At 38.5% G+C, this 24135-nt stretch overlaps 1 protein-coding gene across 2 annotated transcripts in view; it reads right to left on the bottom strand.

Moving 5' to 3' along the window:
* Positions 1–22731, bottom strand: part of LOC111864182 (cullin-1) — a 50205-nt gene extending 27474 nt beyond the window's left edge. The window contains exons 1-5 of one of the 2 annotated variants that reach the window (XM_023851245.2): positions 22641–22731; positions 21902–22067; positions 8853–9015; positions 1959–2068; positions 515–623 (exon numbers count right to left, since the gene is read on the bottom strand). In XM_023851245.2, coding sequence (XP_023707013.1) covers positions 515–623; positions 1959–2068; positions 8853–9015; positions 21902–22044 — 525 coding nt within the window. In that variant the 5' untranslated portion in view covers positions 22045–22067; positions 22641–22731. Of the gene's footprint in view, positions 1–514; positions 624–1958; positions 2069–8852; positions 9016–21901; positions 22068–22323; positions 22456–22640 lie in introns of those variants that run through there. The other variant, XM_023851244.2, reaches the window with a different exon arrangement.
* Positions 22732–24135: the final 1404 nt, after the last annotated feature.

The following is a 24135-nucleotide window of genomic DNA, read 5'->3' as shown; positions in this document are numbered from 1 at the left end:
AACGACAAAAAAAAAAAAAAAAAAAAAAAAGAAAGGGGGGGGGGGAGATACACAAAAAGACAAACAGGCAGCAAGCTTTCTTTTACTAAAATGGATCTCGCAAAATATGATATGAGGATATGTCCTGAACTCAACTGGCTTAAGATACTTCAGATTTCATGGAAGCTGGGGAATTTCTTGACTACGTGAGTGACTACCAGATCCTCAAGAAGGATTCTATTCTATTGAATTAGTTTACTTAGCTAGGATGAGAAGATCAACTCTATGGCTTTAATCCGCAAGCGAACTATACCGAATGAGTGACCACCACTTGTTGGCGAAGTTAGTGCCAAGCAGATTATTGTTTATAAATCTTTAGTCACTGGAACATACCACATGCAAGTCTGCAAGTCATGCTTGAAAAAATCCAAGGAAATTAACAGGATCAAATCCTTTAACTGGTTAACATATAAATGAATATTACAAATGAAATTAAAATTACAGCAGGAGTACCAGTCATAGCAATTATACTAGCCTGTTTATTAAGCTGCTTAAATAAGTTATCCCGCCATGTCACCAGGGCAAGTTGATATATCTCGTAGATTCCTTTACGGCCTTCTTCACACTCTCTTCGGACCCAATGCCTGAAATAAGGACAAGTGAATGATGAACTGAAAATATGTTAATGAAAACTCACTCTAACCTCTGACACTTCTGCACATGTAAAAATAACTTAATCTTTCCAGTCACAAATATTTAATGAAATTCTGATCACTTTCTCAGCCAAAATTAAATTTTATTTTACTGTTTTTAATTATATCAGAGCTTCCATGGAAGCCACTCATCTCTACCATCAAGAGAAATCCCACAAGCCACCCCAGTTCTTCGTCATGTCATTGACGTCAGTAGCCTGTCCCCAACCACCGGTTCTTCTTGTCTACCGCACTTCCTAGTTCTATTGACCTCAAGTTTCCAGGATTCACTGGCCGTCCCCCCCCCTACCTTAGCACACTACATCTATGGCCTTTATCGCTCTCACTATCTCGACAGACACGGAAGCATCTCTTCACTCAGAGAATCCAACTAGCCACACCAGTTCTTCGTCATGTCATTGACGTCTATAGCCTGTCCCCAACCTACCGGTTCTTCTTGTCTACCGCACTTCCTAGTGCTACTGACCTCAAGTATCATGGATTTACTGGCCGTTCCCCCCACCCTTAGTCAACACAACACCATATATGGTCTTAATCGCTCCCTACTGCTCCCATTGGTCCGTTCTCCCTAACCAACCACCCCCTGCCTACTTCATATATAAGCAGCGCCTTTCACATCCTATCACTACATCTACTGCTCTCCGCATTCAAAGCCATTCAACTGCTCTGAAGATGGAGGCGCTACGTTCCTCCGAAACGTTGGCCAAAACGAAGAATACACGGTGCCTAAACCCAGAAGATGACTTTCTTCATTGTCATCACCGTGAAAACCTCAAAACTTACAATCAAGTAGATATTTACTGGTGTTAAATGTAATTGTTGGAACAGCTGAAATGGTGGTCAGGGGCTTCATATTTCATGTCTGTGGAACTGAAACAGCTTTAACACTGCCGGGTTCTTAAATGCCACTTTCAGCATGGGGATGAGTAGTCATCACTAAGGGACGACTAAAAGGGGCATTTTCAACTGGAAAAATGTTTCTCTTGAAAAAATGGCATATACCTTCAGTCTCTAAAATCTTACATTATCAAAAATTTTAAAATTTAAAATGGTGCCCCAAATGCAACAGGATGCTGAAATATAATATAATAATATTATTAAAAATGCTTCTCTTGAAAAACTGATACATACTTCAGTCTCTTCAACTCTTACATCATTTGGTTACTGCATAAGAGCTACTGGAGATTATTATTCCAAAAAACGCCAGAAAAGCATATCATCATATGAACAAGAATGTATTAGGTGGAAAATATTACTATTCCTCACCTGTTGAGGTAAGCACAGACACCATTAAGCACCTTAGAACTGAACTGATATTCCTCCCACTGTCGTGTATAGAACTGAAGCACATCTTCATCCATCAGGTCAATACCATCCTGCAAAGATAACAAAATGCCCAACATTTATTTTATATTCTACAAGAATTTTATGTGAACGAGTAAAGGAAGTGGTTCTGAAAAAACTTATGTCTACTTTCCTTCAAATGCTTTTAGTCTGCATGATGAGGTTGGCAAGAACTAAGATGGTAGAAGTCAGACATATATGCAACATATTTACTAAAATTACCACAAGAGGAACACATTATTCACAAGCACATCACTCTTCTACACAGTCACCTTGCTATAATCTGTCCTGTGCTGCAGAAGTTTATGTATGCCATCAACAAAATGAGCTTTCAACTCTGTGGCAAGATATGTAAACACCTCCTTTAGCTCATGGCTGCTCGAAAAATAACGGCTTCTTAACGAGCCTCTGAGGAGTCCAAACACATGAAAATTTGATGGAGCAGGGTCATGGCTGTACAGTTGATGTTCTAAAATCTCAAAACATAACTGATCTAGTGTTTCAACATGTGGGCACCAGTCTGGGGGCATGCATTGTCCTGCAATAGCACAATACCTTTCAACAGTTGATATCTGTGTTTACGCCAAATCGCCACCATCAGCCTGTCACATGGCATCTCATCATACCCCTTTCCCAGTAATGCTCAAAGATCTGACTTTGTGAATTTCAGAAGTGTGAGCATAACCTATCCCACTGCTGGTTGAGATATGAACTTCACTTTAATGGGTGAATTCAGGTGTATTCATTCCATATTATAAGAGCTGTACTAGGTGTGTAGTGGCAGATCCACATGTCATAAAAATTGGAGCCAACAAGCCTTCACATTCCTCATACCACTTCAGAAGGCAGTTATGTAAGTCTGGACAGTTATGTCTATGGTATACTGCAAGCTGTCTTGGATCCCACCTTGCACAAACTTATGGAAGTAAAGTCTGTGGTGGATGATTTCACAGACACAACCATGACTACTTTGCAACTGCTTTGTCACTACAATAGTAACCTTCCTATTGTAAGATTTGAGGCTTTCACGGCGGTGCGGTTAACATCACATATACACGGTGCCAAATCCCAGAAGACTGCTTTCTTCAACCTTCCTATTGTCAAGAATTAGTGTTCAGATTTCTTCAATGTTCTCTGCAGTAGTTGATAGGGACAAATGCTCTAACTGTTCATCAGTGATATTTGGTTGACCATTTTTTAATGTTATTCCACTTACATACAGTTTGCTGCACAAAACAGTGATATTGTATTCTGCTGATAATCTCCAATGAATTTCCACACTTCTTACACCTTTAGCGCCTAAAAATCAAACCACTACATGCTGCTCATCCTCAGCATATGCACCGCACTGACTTCAGTAGTTGTGAAAGAGAGATGAAAGGCAGTCAAATATGTCACTAGAACACAGGACGTTCCATGCTTACAACTGCATGCACATACAGCAGCAGGGCCAGTATGAATATTTTGCAGATACTTTATGGACTATCCTCACATATGATGGGGTACCCAAAAGAAACTGAACTAATTTTTTTTCTGGGCAGAGCTTTTATAGTACCGCGTTTTGCCGCTATGAGCACATAGAGCTAACATTCCTGAGTCGATAAGCCGACTACCGTTGCTTCAGAAGTTAAGGACTAGTTTCGGCAGAGTTTATAGTGACAACTGTTTTGTGTGATCGTCGTTTTTGAAATGGCTGATTTTCGTGAACAGCGTGCGGCGGTGAAATTCTGCTTTTTGCTTGGGAAAAGTGGAACAGAAACTCNAAAAGGGTGGCTGCGAAATTCGTGCCATGACTGCTGACTGCTGAACAAAAACAAGGTCGCGTGGAAGCATGCTGTGCTTTGAAAGAAGAGTCCCGAAATGATCAAAACTTTTTTTCAGCATTTTGCTGATGTTGCTGAGGTGAAGGAAAAAATGACGGAGGCGCTGTCAAGCATCGCAAAAGATGAATTTAGACAATGTTTTGAAAAATGGAATAAAAGACTAGACAAGTGTATTAGTGTAAGTGGGGAGTACTTTGAAGGGGATTGAAGGTTTGTGCTTAAAATCTGAATAAATAAGTTTGGTTTTTTTGGGTACCCCCTCATAAATCAATAATTTAGTAATCTGTTTCTGTGCACAATTCCAAGGTAAATTTGTCACAAACATCCTCAAAGATGAACATCTTTGCCTTGTTTATAACTGTTCGCATATATGAAATGGTTCATGAAGAATCTGTTGGTATGTTTATGATCTACCTATAAAAAAAATTTTGTACACTCATCTCCCATTCTCCATTAATTACGTCCATAAAATCAAAAGATAAATACAAATTCTGCATGGCTGTCATGCTGTTATTTTACATTTTATAGGAAAATTAACATTACAAAATTTTTAAAGCTCTTATTACCATTCAACATTTCAAAGCCCTATATGATTCTTTAAGAGGCACTTCTGCCATACCTTGGAGATCTGCATGACTCCCAAGTTTGTACTGCTGACTGCAGGAGATTAAAAAGACCAAAGGTGGAGTGGTCTCTAGTGCCATGTTCATATTAAATTTCATTAAGAACTGAGACAAAGCAATGGACAGGTATATGAACAATCATGAATATACTACATATATACGAGTATATATACTTATAAAATGAAGGAAGTAGGCTATGAATGAAAACTATGAACTCCTTTCTACTAATAAATTTATCATGCTAAACATGTCTTAGCATTGGCCACCAACTGCCATAGCAAAGATAAAGCCAAGAAAGATAACAAACTTTTGGTAAAACAATAACAAATTGCTGGTCTTATGACAAAATCCATGTATATAAAAATTACAATTTAAAAACAAAACTACCATTTGTTGCACAACTATATCCTATTTAACAAAGTTCAGAAATTTGTAAATTTGCACAAATACAGTCAGGTTGTTTGCTTTGATGGGTGTATTTAAACTTCTTTTTGTGAGAGTGGTCTGCTCTCTGTCACACTAAACTTCTTTTTGTGAGAGTGGTCTGCTCTCTGACTGTCACACTAATAGCTCTGTTTTGGCAGTCCTTTCTTTATAACATTTCACTGCTCTTAATACACTAACTACTCTTTACATGAAGAAAGCAGTCTTCTGGGATTTGGCACCATGTATATGTGGTGTTAACCGACGTTTCGGAGGAACGTATTGCCTCCATCTTCAGGGTAGAAAGAAAAATATAAGAAATCTGCAAGCGAAGAGACAGTGAGAACCGGTAAAAGCAGACTGCTTTCTTCACAGTCACCACCGTGAAAGCCTCAAATCTTACATAATCTTTACATTTTGTAGAGCAACAGAGGAGATAAACTCTGTTTCATTACACAGCAGATACCTATTCAGTCCCTTCTGATTCACCTCCCACAACAGATCTGATGTCACAACCCTATGTACAATACTCTGTGATTTCATGCATGGTGGTCACTGGTTTGCAAGAATGTCAGAAACTGAGAGAGATATGATACAGTCAACTCTCGATTATCCAGGGGCGGATTAACTGGTTTGCGGCTTAACCGGGGCTACTCAGACTTTTTTGAGGCTTATATGTTGTTTAATATTCATTCACTTTTGTTTCACATGGTGAGTTGTAACACGATTTTCGCACTAGTGTGAACGGCGCTCTGCATTCTTTGGTCCTGTTATGCTAACACAATGTTCTAGGGTAGGGGTGAAAGAATGCAAGGATTTGTGGAAAGTTTCAAGGACAGATACACCGCCCCAGTTGGTCTCTTTGTATCGATCTTCAAGTGCGTTAGCAAAATGTCAGGGTGTAAAAGCGCGTTGTGTTAAATATTAACAGAAAAAGGAAAATGCCGTGAAAAAGTAAACGACAATATTAAATTTTTTTTAAGTGTGAATATTCGTAAAAAGTGTTGGATGTTGTTGAAGACTGTGATTGAAATAACTAATTCATACTTCAGTGTAATGTAAAAAAAAGTATTAAACAGGCCATGAGATGACATAAAAATGAGGTTGAATAAATTTAAATACAGGTAGGCCTATAGTATTATGAAGGTACAGTATTACAGTACTACTTTTAATAAAATTTGTCTTAACCGGGTTTTCGATTAATCATGGTTTCCATCCCCACCATTATCCCGGATAATCGAGAGTTGACTGTACTTGTCTTCAAAAGGCATGTGTAGTACAGATCACTGCAGATTCTGTCTTCTTGTAAACAAGTTATTCATAATTGAATCTGGCATACACATTAAGAAGTGATTAATTTGTGGTGACTGAATTAAACATTCCTGCACTCACATCTCCTAGCACTAAAATATCTATCATTCTGTTAACTGTTATACACTGTTAATCATATACCACAGGTTTCTTGTCATCATAAAATTACTAAACAGTGATAGTCACCATACATTTCTTTACCATAAAGAATGGCAGTTACAGATGACAGAGCTGGAGATTTTACAAAATGTTCTTCAATCGAGTGACCCATCTCACCCATGTTGATGTTCCTACATTTGCATGGGATCTAGTAAACCCCTGGAGCTTATAACCAAATGATGGGTTGCTTAATGAACGATGAACTGGAAAGGATGAAAAATGAAGTAGCCATGACCTAATCTGAGGTACTATCAGAACACCTGTCTGTAGCGACTAAGGAAAACAAAGAAAAGTCTCAGTCAGTATAGCTGAAGTCCTGACTGAGATCTGAGCCAGCTATCTTCCAAAAGTTTCCGAAATTTTAATTTTGCATGCGAATGGTTATGTGTACATCGAAATACCGCTAGGTGTCTCCTCACACATCCTTCTTGAATCAGTGTAGCAAGCGGCATTGAGTTGAGTGGTTGGGTTTATTGTTGAACATATTTCCATTGTTGTGTTTCCGTGAGTTTGCAGTTTTGTGATGGCTGACCTGAGAGAGCAGCGAGTATGTATAAAGTTTTGTTTCAAACTTTGGAAAACCGCTGCAGAAACGCACCAAATGTTGAAGCAAGCTTTTGGTGAAAATAGTTTAGGCCAGACACAAACTTACAACTGGTATAAGCGTTTTAAAAATGGCCGAACATTGACTGATGATGACGACCCTTTGGAACGGCCGTCAATGGGCAAAACACCAGAAAATGTGGCGAAAGTTAGGGATCTGATTCTCCAAGATCGTAGACTGGCCATCCAAGACCTCTGTAACACTTTGGGACTAAGTTATGGTACATGTCAACGAATTTTGTCAGAGGAACTGAACATGAGGAGGATTGCGGTGAAGTTTGTGCCATGACTGCTGCAAAATGAACAGAAGCAGCATCACTTGGAAGTCTGCAGGGAACTTCAGCAACTGCTTCAAGAGGATCCAAACTTTCTTTTGAAGGTTGTCACTGGTGATGCGAAAGTTGGGTTTATGGCTACGACCCTGAAAGCAAGCAGCAATCGTTGCAATGGAACAGCCCTTCTTCACCTCGGCCAAAAAAAGGTCGACAAGAGCAACATTAAGACCATGTTGATCTGTTTTTTTTTTATATTGACGGGATTGTTCATAAGGAGTTCGTCCCTCCTGGTCAGACAGTCAATAAAGAGTTCTATCAAGAAGTTCTAAGGCATTTGAGGGAGAACATGAGGAGAAAACGTCCAGAGAAGTGGTGCACGAGCGACTGGGTACTCCACCATGACAACGCACAACCGCATATGGCTAACACTGTGCAGGAATTTTTGGCTAAAAACAAGATGGCAGTTGTTCCCCACCCACCGTACTCGCCAGACTTAGCTCCATGCGACTTCTTTCTCTTCCCCAAGATGAAAATCAAGTTGAAGGGGCGAAGATTTGATACAGTTAAGGAAATTCAAGCGGAAACGCAGACGATACTAAACACCCTAACAAAGAAAGACTTCCAGATTGCATTTGAAAAGTGGCAGGAAAGCTGGGATCGGTGTATGCGCTCCCAAGGGGACTACTTTGAAGGTGATGGTGCAGAATAAGATCTAGGTAAGATGTAATAGTTTTTATTAATATATTTCGAGAACTTTTGGATTGCACCACGTACAATGCAGAAAAGTTAACACTTGGGCAAATTTTCTCAGTATCAACTAGACAGTAATACCTTATTAAGCTAATTCCTTAAAAATATATTGTAACGTGTCTGGAATCGAGAATATATACAATATATACAAATATCAACTGAAAGTCTTTCATACAATATACCACATAAACAGCAGTATAAAAAGTTTAGTTGATCTTGTATTTAAAATACTCGTCCAACATATAAAATGAATGGGAACAGAAGAAATTTTTCAGGGCCAATTTAAATTGTACAGAACTACAAGTATAAGGCTTATTTTGGACTTTATCCATCATCTGGTATATATAAGACAAAAAACAACAATGTTTCGGAAACTGGATATGTCTCCATCCTCAGGTGGATGGGGCAGGATAGACCTACTCAGTTGGGCCCATTAGAAAGAGCTAGTCTCCATCACCATCTTTGTCTTATATATACCAGACGATGGATAAAGTCCAAAATAAGCCTTATAGTTCTGTACAGCATACATCATCATCCTTTCAAGCCAATTTAAATTGTTTTGTATTATGGGACAGATCTTTAATTGGAAAAGGTTAGGTGTCAATCCCAGCATAATAAGTTCCCTTCTGAAAAACTAACATATGAGATGATGGATGACCCGAAAGACACTGTGTTTGAGTGTGTGGGCTGGATTCAATTACTTCAGGACAGTATCATGCAAACACGGCACCATATCTTTGGGTTCCATAACAGACAGGCCTTGCAACTATCAAGGCCCACATCTGTGGAGTACTTGACATTCATAAAATGCTACATAAACCTACTATTAGGAAGGATGATGACACTAACCTTGAGTAAGCTGATGAGATAATTGCGCAGGAAATCTCGTAGCCTCTTGTAGAGCTCCAGACCTACAAGCTGTGCTCCACCAGACACTTGTCCCTTCTTGGATTTGGTGGATGTACTACGGTTTATTTGTTGATGTACACTTGTACAATAGTTATAGACATGTCTAGAAAATCTTGTTAAGAAAATTCATAAAAGCATTTAACAAATGTTTTCTAGTAATGTCAGTCAACTGAGGATAACATATGAACCAAGGTGATATGAAGTACACAAGGGAATGGAAATACTGAACAATGGGAAACATCTGTAATGTTTACATAATACTGTCTGATTAATTAATATATACCAGACGTGGCATGTGTCAAGACATGTAACAGTCAAGACATGATGTCTGTGACATGACGCAAAGAAAGAAGCGCAGCTGAAACAAATGAGATTATGAAAACCACCACACATGGGTCTTAGTCATGATGCTGACGAATCATAAATGAAGCAAGACTGCGTCTTTTGTCTCATGTCTTGATGCTTGTCTTGATGCAGTGGGTGTGTGGCCATCCTTAACCCTCTTTCACGGAAGGTGTATGACTGCACAACATTTAAATTCACCCTAATACAGAATGTGAGTGGATATAAATTTCATAGACATTACTTGTGTACCATCAATAAGATTCACATATAATATCTGGTACTGCTACAATCAACATGCATTCATTTCTCAGAAGTTCTCCAAATAAAAATCTGAATAGTGTTTGACGATTTATTATATTTTCTGACAACGCCACAAACAAATGAATGTGTGTTGATAAACATTATGACATATACCAATGCACAAACCAGCATGAAAACCCCTGGAATATTTGTTGAAAAGGGATAAATTATGGGCTGAGATGGGATGGCAATGTAACACGCATGAGAGAAATAATGATTGCATTACTCTATCAGGGAAACATCATGATAAATGATGAATTGAGGAACAAGAACATGAAACAGACCTTAGGGAAATGGGTAACATTATTAGATTTTGATCTGTTACAGTTGCTCCCCAATATCTGCACTCTGTCAGATTGTTTAAAAAAAATATTATCTGTTACGTATCCACTAAAGTTGACAATAACTTCGCTGACAAGCGGTGGTCACTCAGTCGGTATAGTTCGCTTGTGGACTAAAAGCACATTCAGGCCATGACCAACTAACATAACAACCCCCACCCCCCAGCTTAAGGGTTAGTGCCCATCCTTTAACCTTGCCTTTCTCTCCTCCAACACAAAACCCTGCTTCTGTCCCAGCTCCTTCCCCCCCACCACTCCACTGATTTCACATGTAGACTTGACCTTCTCCCTTTCCTTCACTGCTCACACATAGCTGTGTATATTTCCAACACCAGTCTGCTTGTACTGGTTCTCACAGTCTCTTCGCCTGCAGATTTCTTATATTTTTCCTTCTACCCTGAAGATGGAGGCGATACGTTCCTCCGAAACGTCGGTCAACACCACATATACACGGTACCAAATCCCAGAAGACTGCTTTCTTCAGAAATTATTTTGATTGTCTATCATAAACAACATGAAAGAAAAAATATATTCACATGACAATGGTAAAATATCTAATTTCTTAAAAAGGCTTCTACAAGAGTCTCTGGGTCGCACTCCCAATATGGTCCTTATTACTTTCTTTTGTAATTTAAAAACTCTGGAATTATTAGTTGAATTGCCCCAGAGGACTATTCCATACTTAATGATAGAATGAAAGTAAGAAAAATACACCATTCGCAGGGATTTTAAATTCATAAAATGAGATAAACTCCTAATTACAAAAATAGCAGAACTGAGTTTAGGAAGGATGTATTCACATGACTCTTCCAATTCAGTTTATTATCAATTTGTATACCCAAAAATTTTATTTCAGGGACTTCATTCATTACCACATTTCCAAAGGATACTGCCAGCAAAGAGTTGGCAGACTGTTTAAGAGCAAAATTAATAATATATTTTGTTAATATTTAAGACCAACTTGTTCGCTATAAACTAATTTACAATGAGAGACAAGGTATCCGCAACTTTGTACTTAAGTGCACAATGCTTCTTTCCAGTGACCAAAATACTAATGTCATCCGCAAAGAGAAAAAGTCTGGAAAATTTATTGATATATAAAGGCAAGTCATTAATATACATAATAAACAGAAGTGATTCTAAGACTGACCCCTGAGGAATTCCTTGCTTAACTATTTTCCATTTGGAGAAATAATCATGATCATACAACCTCATTTATTAACTGTCACAACACAACAAATATCAAGGTCAGTGCCTAGCTACAGCTCTGCCACATGTTTCAGCTATCAGAAGCCATCAACAGGCAAATACATGGCTAACATATATACACCACTGAACTGCAGTACTATTAAACTGGATACAATACTATTAATCATATAAAACACTTGATGTAAAAAATACAGTAAATCAGATTATATAAAACAGAAGTTATAGTATAAAACAAGAATAAAATTTTAATTGATGTTTTATAACACTGAATCAGTCGTTGGTTTTGTAATTTTGTACATTCCCACGGACAAATTGGAATATTCTATATTTTTATTTTGTATATAAGATTGTATAGGAGGCTCGTGTTGTAGATGTAGTAAATGTTAACTGTTTAGTCGGTGCCTCATCTTACAAAGTATTGTCCGTACCTTAGGGAATGTATATATGTTTAACCATGTATTTGCCTGATGATGGCTACTGATAGCCGAAACATGTAGCAGAGCCGTGGCTGTGCACTGACCTTGATATTTGTTGTGTTGTGATGGTTAATAAATGAGGTTGTATATTGTAACACAACAGGATGCATGAAATGAAAATATCATGATCGTCAATTCTGCGATGCACTCTGTTTTCTATATGATTAAAAAAAAAAAAAAGAAAAGCTATCCCTGTAACAGGCCATGAAGGCCCATAGGATTGTGAGACGTTGAGGGTCCTACATTATCTAGACAATCGGCTCAAAGTTGGCGGTAAGGTTATCAGCCTTATGCGCCAGCCGCGCTTTACTCCCCAGGAAAATTATTTAATTAATTCCTGGTACTCATTTCTGTTAGAGGCTGAGTCAAACCCAGGGTCATAGTGTGGTTGAAAGGATTAGGGCAACTGAAAAAAATCCAGTGACCTCATCAGGACTTGAACCCGTGACCTTCCGGCTTGTAGCATAGCCCCTCAACCAACTATGCTATCCCATGCCCCCATTTTCTATCTGATAGAGAGGATTTGAACCAATTTAAATTACAATCATGACCACCATAATATTCTAATCTGGATATCAATATCTCATGAATAACACAGTCAAATGCCTTGGCAAAGTCACAAAAAATCACTACAATTAGAAGTTTATCACTCCAGGCTTGAAGTATGTCAATGGTAAGTGAAAAAGCAGCATGACCAGCGATAAGTTTTCCTAAAACCAAACTGTTCTTGCACCACTATATTATTCAGTTGTAGATGCTGATTTAATCTATGATACATAGTTTTTTTCTAAAACTTTACTAAATACAGTCAACACAGAAATAGGTCTATAGTTTCTTACATCAGCTTTATCACCGTTTTTATATAAAGGCTTTATAACTGCATACTTCAAATGATAAGGAAATACACCAGTCATAACAGACATGTTGCAAATATAAGAGAAGGGCTCACGTATAGCCAGGCTACACAATTTTAATATTTTTGACATAATACCATCATAGCCAGAAGACTTCTTTGATTTTAGGGAACAAACTATACCAATAATTTCTCCCCTAGTTACAGGAATAACTTTCATGCTCGGAAAAAGAGTCTGATAAGCATTCTTTAATAATTCAAGAGGTGAATTACTATTATCAATGTGTGTTTATAAATTATCTGCTATATTCAGAAAATACTCACTGAAAATATCAGCTGCACTTTTAAACTGAAAATTCATATTAGCCATTTTAAACGAAGAAGGCACATGATTGTTTCTAGTAGACTTACGAAATACATTTCTTATGATATTCCAAAAAGTTTTTATTCTGTTATTACAAGTTTCAATTGACTGATTATAATGTAGTTTTTTTTTGAAGCGCCATTGCTGGTTTTGCTACGTGGATGACACCTTCGTCATCTGGCCACACGGGCCCGACAAGCTTAAGGATTTCCTGAACCATCTAAACAGTATCCACCAGTGCATTCAGTTCACAATGGAGAGTGAAATTGAGGGTCACCGCCCTTCCTGGATATAGATATTTACAGGAGACCCAATGGTTCTCTGGGCCATAGAGTGTACCATGAATCCACCCATATAAACCTCTACCTTAATGCTGTGTACCACCACCACCACCCTTCCAACAAGCAAGCTGCACTTTCCACATTGGTGCACTGGGCTAGAGCTCTTTGTGATCAAGACAGCCTAGATGCGGAGTTGGTGCTCCTGGGGGATGTATTCAGGAAGAACGGATACAACCGTCTGCCCAACATCAGCCGGCCTGAAGATAAACTGGGCTCAGCCACCTTCCTGCCCTATGTTGGGACTATATTCAACCGTACCAGCAGAGTCCTGTCATCAATCAGTGAGTCTGCCTCCAAACAAATTATCCAGTTTCCTCCAGGTGGTCAAAGATAGCCTGGGACTAAGGACACTGGGTGTATACAGCATCTTATGTGAGTGCGGCAAGGTCTATATTGGGCAGACAGGCTGCTACATGGACACAAGGTTGAAGGAGCATCAGCAGCACATCTGTTTTGAACATCTGGACAAGTCAGCTGTAGCTGAACACAGCATCAATTTGGGACTCCGCATTCAACTTCAGAATACCTCCATCCTTGCCACCAAGACCCGGTATATGGATCGCATCATTAAGGAAGCCACTGAGATTGAACTCCATTCCAACAATATGAACAGAAAAGGGGGGTTTTGTCTCAGCAAGTCATCTGTTCCCTAAAACACCCCCTGGGACATAACGCCAGATCCGCAAGGCCACGCAGTCCATGACCGACTCGCATAGCAAGCCCCAGCTTAAGGGTTAATGCCCTCCCATTGACCTTGCCTTTCTCCCCCCACACAATATCCTATACCTGCTCTAACCTTGCTCCTGTCCCAGACCCTTCCTCTCTCCCTCTCCACTGATTTCACATGTAGACTCATCCTCTTCCTTCCCTGCTCTCATATAGCTGAGTTTATTTCTGACATTAGTCTGCTTGCACCTGCTCTCACTGCTTCTTCGCTTGCGGATTTTATTTTTCCTTCTATCCTGAAGATGGAGGCGCTATGTTCCTCTGAAACATCGGTTAACACCACATCTACATGGCATCACATTCCAGAAGACTGCTTTCTTCATAGTCACAGCCATGAAAACTTCAAATCTTACTTAGTCTTTTTTTTTTTTTTGCTTGACAAATTACTTTTCTTAAAATGAGACATTAGTTTTTAAAATAAAGTTTTATTTTTTGATCATTACTGTGTCTAATATTATATAAAATTCTTTTATGTTGACAAGATATTTTAATGCCAGTAGTAGTCCAATTTTTGTCACTGTTGTTACTTAAGTAAACAATAGAAAAACTTGCATCATTAATGTTTAAAGATGCTAATAAAAATTTGTTAAAAGCATCGTTAACATCAGTATTATGATAAACTTCATCCCATGTTTCATGTGATAACTGTTCAGAAAAATAATTAATAGTTTCACAAGTAATTCATCTAGATTTGAATTTATTTCTTAGTTTATTATTGATTCTATTAACAGTAACAAAAAATTTATAGAGTATAAGCCACTGCACATCATGATCAGACAGTGCATTGGATAAAGGAAATAATATACTCGTATGTACAAGAAGGTAATCTTGATTCATCTACAAAGACATTATCAATAGCTGAGGCATAATTATTATGAAATCTAGTGAGAAAATTAACAGTATTTTTTATATTGCTAGTGGGGTGGGACTAAGTCCCTTGTACTGCGGCCACTTCTGGCCTATTGTACCAGCCCCAGATGATAGGTAAGGGTGATTGTGGAGCAATTGGTGGAATGAAGATTGGCAGGGGAAACTGAAGTACTCGCAGAAAACCTGCCCCAGCGCAACTCTGTCCACCACAAATCCCACTTGACCAGACCCGGGACTGAACCCAGGCTGCCACGGTGGGTAGCCAGTGACTAACTGCTTGAGCTATGGTGTGGCCTTATTGTTTAGTAAACAGTCAACACTGAAGTCTCCACACACACCAAAACCTCAATAGTTGGTTTGTACAAGAATAATAAAACTTGTTCTAACTGTTCCAAGAATTGACAAAAATCTCCAGCAATAGATTTGCATAAACATACTATAATTAACCTCCAGCCATTAAATTCAAATTTAACAACACATATTTCTAATTTTTCTTTCCACTGAAAAATTTAATAAATTGACTTGACTAAAGTGAATATCCTTATAAACAAATATACATACACCAACTTTTTGAAACCTAAATCTAGAAAAGCAAGACCCTAATACATAATTTTCAATATTTACAAGACTCAAATTGTTATCTGACATACGATGCTCTGAGAAACAGAGAACTGTGGACCGATATTATCTAAATTTAAAGAAACAGTTATTTCCTCTGTTTTACTAATGAGGGCTCTGATATTTTGATGTACAAGAATCAGAAGTTTATTAAACTTATCAAACAACCCAGAAGATTGATAAAGTAGATCCATAAAAAATCAACAGATCTAGTTTCCGAAGGCCTTGTAAACCCTTTCTGTTTACTAGAGGAAATAAAGTGAAAAAATGCACTGAAAGAAGCATGGCACAATTTCCAATGCTTGATTGACCACTGGTAAAATTTTCCAAGTCCAAGGGTCTGTAATCAGAACTTTGTACTGGATTTCTATTATCACTATGAGTTACATCACTAAGCATATTATCCAAGTCTGAGAAACCACAATCTAAGCTTCGCACTGTTACACTATAAGCATTCTGCATTGCATCACTCCTTGTATTTTGAACTATACCACTTCCTAAATTCTTGTACTCTTCTTGAAGTATAATTAGAATGATCAAGTCAAGGAGAATTGGGTGGGCAGGGCATGTAGCATGAGTGGGGGAGATGAGGAATGCTTATAGGATATTGATGGGGAAGCCAGAAGGAAAAAGACCACTGAGAAGACCAAGGCATTGGTGGACAATATTAAAATGGATCTTGAGAGATAGGATGGGATACTATGAACTGGATTGATCTGGCTCAGGTAGGGACCAGTGGAAGGTGCTTGTGAACATGGTAATGAACCTTCAGGTTCCATAAAATGCTGGGAAATTTTTGAGTAGCTGCAGAATTTGTGGCTCCTCAAGAAGGGCTCAGCTCCATGAGTGAGTGAGTAAGTAAGTAAGTAAGTAAGTAAGTAAGCAAGTAAGTAAGTAATGGTTAGTACTGCATCAGAAATGACACTCGGCAGTGCAATTCCAGTCTCATAAAAAGGCAGAATCGAAACAAAATTTACTGAACTCTGTGAGCTATTATACTACAGCATCATGTTGGGTGTAAAACTATGCTTATCATTATTCAGTAGACACAATTCTGGTATAAACATACCACGCATTTGAATGTACTATGTGCGTCAGCCTATTGTGGCCATCATCAGGTATAAATTTTATAACATAAGGGAATTACATAGATGACAGACTTGTATAAATGCACTCCAATGTGTAAACACTGGCCAGTGTAGGGAGGTATAGCAGATAGAAAGATGGGTGACTGTTATATCTCTTGCGTTGCTGCTGATCACCACAACAGGCCAAAACATGTATACATGAAATGCATGGTGTGTTTATACAAGAACTGTGATGACTGAATAACAATAAATGAAATCTGCGAAACTTTTAAAAATATTGTGCGAAACATAGCAAATTATATTTTATGGATATCTACAACTTTCTTGCAAGCCATTTTTCTATCAAGTGAATATGCAGCAAGATATGTCCTAGCATGTGCTGCACAAGTACTATGGACCTCAAAGTGAATGAAATTTACACCATGTAATACTACAACTGTAAAGTGCTGTGTATCTGGTTTCACTTTGGGCCCTATAATGAACTAAATTAAACCAACATAAAAATTGTTCAACAAAATGTGGCATAAATGTATAATACTAAAAGTAGTTCCTATGCTTAACTGATTAAGCACTATGCCGTGTAGTCATATAGGAGAGTGAATGTATAGATCCATGTATTCTTGTCCTTGGCACTAGTTTGAAGGTGAGTGGTCAGCTTCATGGTCTGGGTGCTTTATGCCCAAAGAACAAGCCCCTGATACCCATTGACAGGAGGCTGGATGGCCCAAGAACTAGTATATTTGTAATATGTGACATATTTTATATCCAGGCCTATGGGGAGATGATTGGATCCATGAAGTGAAAATAAATGTAAATGTAAATGAGTACATCACATACTAGAATCCAAGCAGTCCAGTATACAGTTGCATCTCTTATAGTCTGCAACAGTGAAATTCAAAGTACTCATATGGTGAGAGCAATGTGTGCTGTAACTGGCTGCATTCACACCACGAAATACTTCTAAATGTGAAGCAAGTCACATACAAATGTCAGGTGGGAGTGTTGTCATGATGCGAAGTTACAGAATGAAAGTGACAGTTCTCAGGATTTTTCATAAATGGGATGAGGGGGCCTTGATTACCCCACCTAGAGTCCATACATATCTCTATACTCGTATATCCTTATAACTTCTAGGTGGTTCAAATATGACCGGGACTGATTTTTTTGTAAACAAGCCACACTGTGCAGCAGCCGTGCGACCTTGAGAGATTGTAGCCACAACCTCCACTCTCCCTCCTGTTAGGGTTAGAACTTGTTCAGTGCTGTCTGGGAGTTGCTAGAGGGATGAGCGTAGAGAAGGTACCGCGGAGCGTGGAACAACGCATTGTGATCAAATTCCTCATTGGAGAAAACGTCCGGTCCACTGAAATTCACCACAGACTCCAACAACAGTATGGGGAAGAGTCTCTCACGGACCCATGTGTTTGAGTGGTGTAAGTACTCCAGAGAGGGCAGAGAGCATGTGGAGAATGAACCACATGATCGTTGGTCGCGAACATCCATCACCGATTTTTTTTTAATTGTTTCATTTTGGTCCGTTACACTATCAATCACAAAGTTAATAGAAAGTCCATCGAGTGTAACGATTTGTAGGTCACTTTTTATTATTATTTCTGCCTTACATGTTTCGGTTTGACACAACCATCATCAGAGGCACTTGCTATAATTATGGAAACACTGTCGCTTTTTTTGATGTTCACAATTATGTTTGTCGTGTGGACACTGCTACAGTATGTTGACGTGTAAAAGCACAAAACATGCTATGATAGTTGAGTACACTCTCAAGTTCTCACTTTTCATCCGAACCTATTTTAAGTTAAAACGCTAAAATGTTAAAATATTTGATATAAAATGCTGATCTCCTCCTGTTAATTCATCCCGAAGATGGGAGACGTCAGCTTGAGGTTGTATAGCTGCAAAGATATTATATTACTTAGGATTTTATATATTATTATATATATTGTTTAATGTTGTATTTGATTCTTGCTTACCTTATGGTTTGATATGTTCCTGTGTGCTGTGTACTGCAGTAGGAACACTACATCTAATGTTTTTTTATAGCCTTGTGTGTTATGACGCAGTCGGGGGTGTGTTTATACAAGTAGTGATGAGGTCAAACATGCTGTTCTGGTTATTGATTTCCTTGACAAGTTACAAGTTGACTTGTCAGGGGTGCCAACAAGTGTACATAGGTCAAACAGGCAGAAAATTAGTAACACGCTATAATGAACATATAAGAAGTATAAGATTAAATAAAAATGACTCCGCCTATGCTCAACATATCCTAAATAGACAACATCAATATGGCCCAATTTCACAAGTCATGGAACTGATTGAAGTAGCAAAGAAAGGTAGATTAATGAATATAAAGGAAGAATATCAAATTTACCGCCACTACAAGGATAATAAACTAATAGATGAGCAGAAACAGGCAAAGGAAATCAATAACCAGAACAGCATGTTTGACTTCATCACTACTTGTATAAACACACCACCGACCACGTCATAACACACAAGGCTATAAAAAAAACATTAGACGTAGTGTTCCTACTGCAGTACACAGCACACAGGAACATATCAAACCATAAGGTAAGCAAGAATCAAATACAACATTAAACAATATATATAATAATATATAAAATCCTAAGTAATATAATATCTTTGCAGCTATACAACCTCAAGCTGACGTCTCCCATCTTCGGGATGAATTAACAGGAGGAGATCAGCATTTTATATCAAATATTTTAACATTTTAGCGTTTTAACTTAAAATAGGTTCGGATGAAAAGTGAGAACTTGAGAGTGTACTCAACTATCATAGCATGTTTTGTGCTTTTACACGTCAACATACTGTAGCAGTGTCCACACGACAAACATAATTGTGAACATCAAAAAAAGCGACAGTGTTTCCATAATTATAGCAAGTGCCTCTGATGATGGTTGTGTCAAACCGAAACATGTAAGGCAGAAATAATAATAAAAAGTGACCTACAAATTGTTACACTCGACGGACTTTCTATTAACTTTCCATCACCGAGCTGAACATTGATCCTGCAGACGTGCTTATTCGTGAGAATAGGTGCACGACTATCAAGGAACTTGGAGTAATGCTGTCCATCAGTGTTGGTAGTGTAGAAGACATCGTGAAATACCACCTGCACTATTGCAAGGTGAATGCATGGTGGGTACCACGCACTTTGATGAACATGAACAAAATGGTGAACATGCAAGCTGCCAGTTGTCTCCTACAGCAGTNAGGGGGTTATCCATGTAGACTTTCTGACAGATGCCAGAACAGTCAATGCAGCTTATTACTCAGACCTCCTGGCAACAGACGTGAAGGAAAAGATCCGATCCAAGCGGAAGACAGGTGGAAAGCAGGTATCCANATATACAACAGTAAACATCACGTCTCTTCTGTTTATATCTTCAAAGCAAAGAAAAACACGCTTTCATAACAGTACAGCTAGAAACCGCTCGCCAGAACCACAGGAACTTTGCTGCAAGACAGGCATATGTAACGATGACTTGGCACAGATAAAGTCGTGTCTTATTTATACTCTGTTCTACTGACAACAGGCCAGCGAAAAATCTAACAATCTACAGCAAAACCATCAATTATTATGGGCGTTATAACATAGGTGTGCAGCTGAACGAAACATACACGTCGAACCCCCCCAGACGATTTAAATCCCTGACGAAACATACACGACGAACCACGGCAACGGGTTAATCAGTCCCGGTCATATTTGAACCACCTTGTACAATCTTTTTGGGCCACTCAAGGGTAAGAGTCTGAAATTGATAAATTTAGGTCTGATGATCCTGAGGAATTCTACACTGCAGGGTTTTAAAACTCCCATAATGGGGCATATGTCTGCCAAGGACAATGAGACTAATGTACATTTGTAAATATACAATGCCTGGAATTCATGACAGTAATGATAAAGTACCTGAAGCTTAGACATCGGATACTGCCACCTAAAAGGACACCTTTTCAAAGTGGGATCAACAGATGACCCAACCTGTGAAAGGTGCCTACAAGATGAATCAGCCACATATATCCTATATGATTATGAGGCCATAGCTTACTTATGATGTTGTCACCTGGGCCAGTTCTTTATGGAACCAAGTGGCTTTTATTATACTCCCATAAATAAAGTCCTACATTTCATTCGAAGTGTACAATTAATAAAGGGTTAATCCATAGGGGAAGCACAACAGATCATTGAAGGTCGCAGTGCAAGGGCCCAACTCTTACAAATACTACATACTACTGAAGCTCAGACAGCTAACTGCTGGCAGGTACAGAGGGACAAAGAATAATGGTGGTTTGAAACACTGCATTCTTGGATGAAAGTTCTACATAGGACATTACTATATGAAATCTTAACTATTGTAATATACTCTAATCTATTGTAAACAATTTTAAGTATTGTAACTTTATTCTCTTATTGTAATCAGCCAATGTACAGTAACTGACTTGTCCTATATCATGTAACAATGATCTATAGAGACGAAATAAATAAATTACATGACCATATGTATGAATGAATGGATGAATTAATAACGGAAAGGCCAAAGTGGTCCCTATACTGTGACTACCTTTGTTCTAATACATGGCTGTATACCATCAGTACTACTTATATGCTAATGGATGCCATTTTCACTGTCATGACCAAAAGACTACATTTCAATCCCATTTTCTGATCTTTCCCCCCCCCATATTCATGGACAACCAATCTGTACTTTTATAAATGAAATTAATTAATTAAATTTAACTTTTCCATGTCAAGACTTGAGGTTTCTAGAACTTCAACAGTCCAACTTTTGTGAAATGAGTAAAAAAATCCCACGATTTTTGCCCATTACACCATCATCAGCCAATGATGTAAATGAAGGACTTACATGCAAATTATTTTCAAACTATCATAACTTGTTCTTTCTGTGATAACAATACACAATATGTACACCAATTTTTCAGTGGACAAGTGGAAAGTGAAAAAGTTTGCTCCTTTCTTTATAATACTAATAAATTAAGTGTATGGAAAATTAAGAGGGTGTTCCTTTCCTCTGTTTATAATATTAGTAAATGAAAATTCCACTAACTTTTTACTAGGTAAGTAGAAAATAAAGATTCCACTTTCTTTACCATAATGCAAAAGATGAGAACAGCTAATGCTGTCCGTGTGTTTATGCACCATGACATAAAGACATATATGGTAAAGGAGATAAAGTTCCAGGCATTCTGAACTTCAGCACAGCATGGAGGTGAGTGGTTAGCTTCCTGCATGGAAAGAACCCCCCCATACCTATTGAATGGGAGGCTGTGTGAACATCAGAGTCTGTCTAGATGCAAAGGCAAATGCCAGTCACTTCACCCTGTGCCATAATGGTAAGACATCATTCTTAAACAGTTCATCAATATGACTGTATTTACAATGCAATGTAAAGGATACGTATAAAGTTCCATATAACGAGGTTTAGGCATGCACTGGCGATTGTACACTTGCTCGATGCCTTCCCTGAGATCACCCCAAATCTGGTCAAGATCAATCTGCTTCAGCCCCGGAGGGTTGTTCTGATTTTTATGTCCTGACATTGCAAGCTTTGTATATTCTTTAGCTGAAAACAATACATTTGTATTTGATTATTCTTTTATAACCTTGTGTTATGATTATGCTTACTCTGAGTAAATGATCACTGAATCCTAAGAAGTGAAATCAGTGTTGCGTGATCTTGACAATGTGGTTCACTTAACATTTTGAATTATATTCAAACCTAGCTTCTTTGTGGAAAGCTTTAGATTTCCAAAATATAAAGTGGCCTACCATACTAAACGGCGAAATTATAACTACTTACATTGATAATCCATACATACCTCTCAATATACCACATACCAATAGACGTTAATTTTTAACATAATATCGAAAAAAAAAATACAAAAATCTGTACCGTATTTCACCTACAATACCTACAAATCCAAAGCGTATTACTTCACTGTGACAGTGATCCAGTATGGCCAAACTACACCTTAATGGTACTTTCCTTAATGTTATCATAACAACTGAGTACAATGCACATAATTTCAAATGAACAACATAAATAATGAAGTTTAATATTTTAAAAAATCCAACCGTATAGTGTATTCGTCAGAAATTCCACTATTATTGTAGTGTTTTACAATACACGACTTACCTGTTGGTCACATTGAGAACATCACGATTAACGAGACAATGTGAGAAAATATGAGAAGCTTCCTCCAGTTCCTATGCACCCTCGTCTTACCTTTGACTATATCGGTATGTAGATGTTGAACGTATTTCCTATCCTTCCGATCTTCATACGGTGTTATTGACACTGCAATCAAAGTCGAAGTCACATTACGACTGACGGCCAGTCAGTCAGTCGGCCATTGTTGGTGTCGAGCCCAATCTGGGGCTTATGGCCAGATATTTATTACTGTTTGACAATTTCGGTCTTGTTTTTGTGGGGCGCCCTCTCTGACCAGAGGACGGGTCTGTCTTTTGCCAGAGTCATTGTCTGCAGTGGTAAGTCATTTGTCATAATGTAAGGGATATTTACATTTTACATGTTAAGCATGTTAATAATACATAAAATATACACCGGGCTTCTGTCAGTCCAGGCTAAGTACAACAGATTATGCCCTACAACGACAATCTAGCCACTTAAACGGTCGTATGCTTGACCGCCGCCAAGTTTAAGCCTCTTATACTTTCTACGTCGGACTTCTTGTTGTCCAATATTGCGAATATTTTCGTTATCACAGTGCCCATGAGTGCACTGAATTTATACTTCCTGCTTTTCCTGGAGAACGGCGCCGTTGCAAGGCAGTGACACAAAAACGTGACACAACACTGGATCACGTCATCCAACATCATGTAACCAATGACAGCAACTCTGGTAACAATGTTTTCTATGCAGTCCGCTCCGACAGCTACTATGTCAACCAACGATGAAACACTTGTACACTTCGTCAAGTGTAATTAGAATGATCAAGTCAAGAAGGATGAGATAGGTAAGGAATATAGCACGAATGGAGAGAAGAGGAATGCATATAGGATATTGGTGGAGTGCTAGAAGGAAAGAGACCGCTAGGAAGACCTTGATGTAGGTGGGTGGACAATATTCAAATGGATTTTAGAGAGACAAGATGGGGTTGTATGGACTGGACTGATCTAACTCGGGATAGGGAGGAGGATTCTTGTGAACACGGTACTGAAGATTCGGGTTCCATAAAATTTTGGGAAGTTACTGAGTAGCTGCACATTTGGCGGCTTCTCGAGATGGGCTCAGCTCCATGAAGTTAGTTAGTTCGTCAGTTGGCCTTGCCATAGCTCAAGCGGATAGTCGCCGGCTTTCCACCGCTGCTGCTCGGGTTCGAGGCTGGCTCAAGCCATATGGGATTTGTGGTGGACAAAGTGGCACTGGGGAAGGTTTTATCCGAGTACTTCGGCTTACCCTGCCAATTCACATTCCACCGATTGCTCCCAAATCACTATCTATCATCTTGGGTTGTACAATAGGCCAAATTTGGCCGCAACACCAAGTGGACTTAGTCTCACCCCATTAGAGAGTTGTAAAGTAGTTAGTTTGTTAGTTCAGTAGATGTCGCTAAACCCGGAACAGCAGTTCTAACCGGTCCTACCTACGTCGAAGACTACGACAATCT

The sequence above is a fragment of the Cryptotermes secundus genome, unplaced genomic scaffold (genome assembly GCF_002891405.2).
Source record: "Cryptotermes secundus unplaced genomic scaffold, Csec_1.0 scaffold2129, whole genome shotgun sequence".
NCBI lineage: Eukaryota > Metazoa > Arthropoda > Insecta > Blattodea > Kalotermitidae > Cryptotermes > Cryptotermes secundus.
The sequence above is the reverse complement of the archived record's forward strand: the minus strand, read 5'-3'. Positions and strand labels throughout refer to the sequence as shown.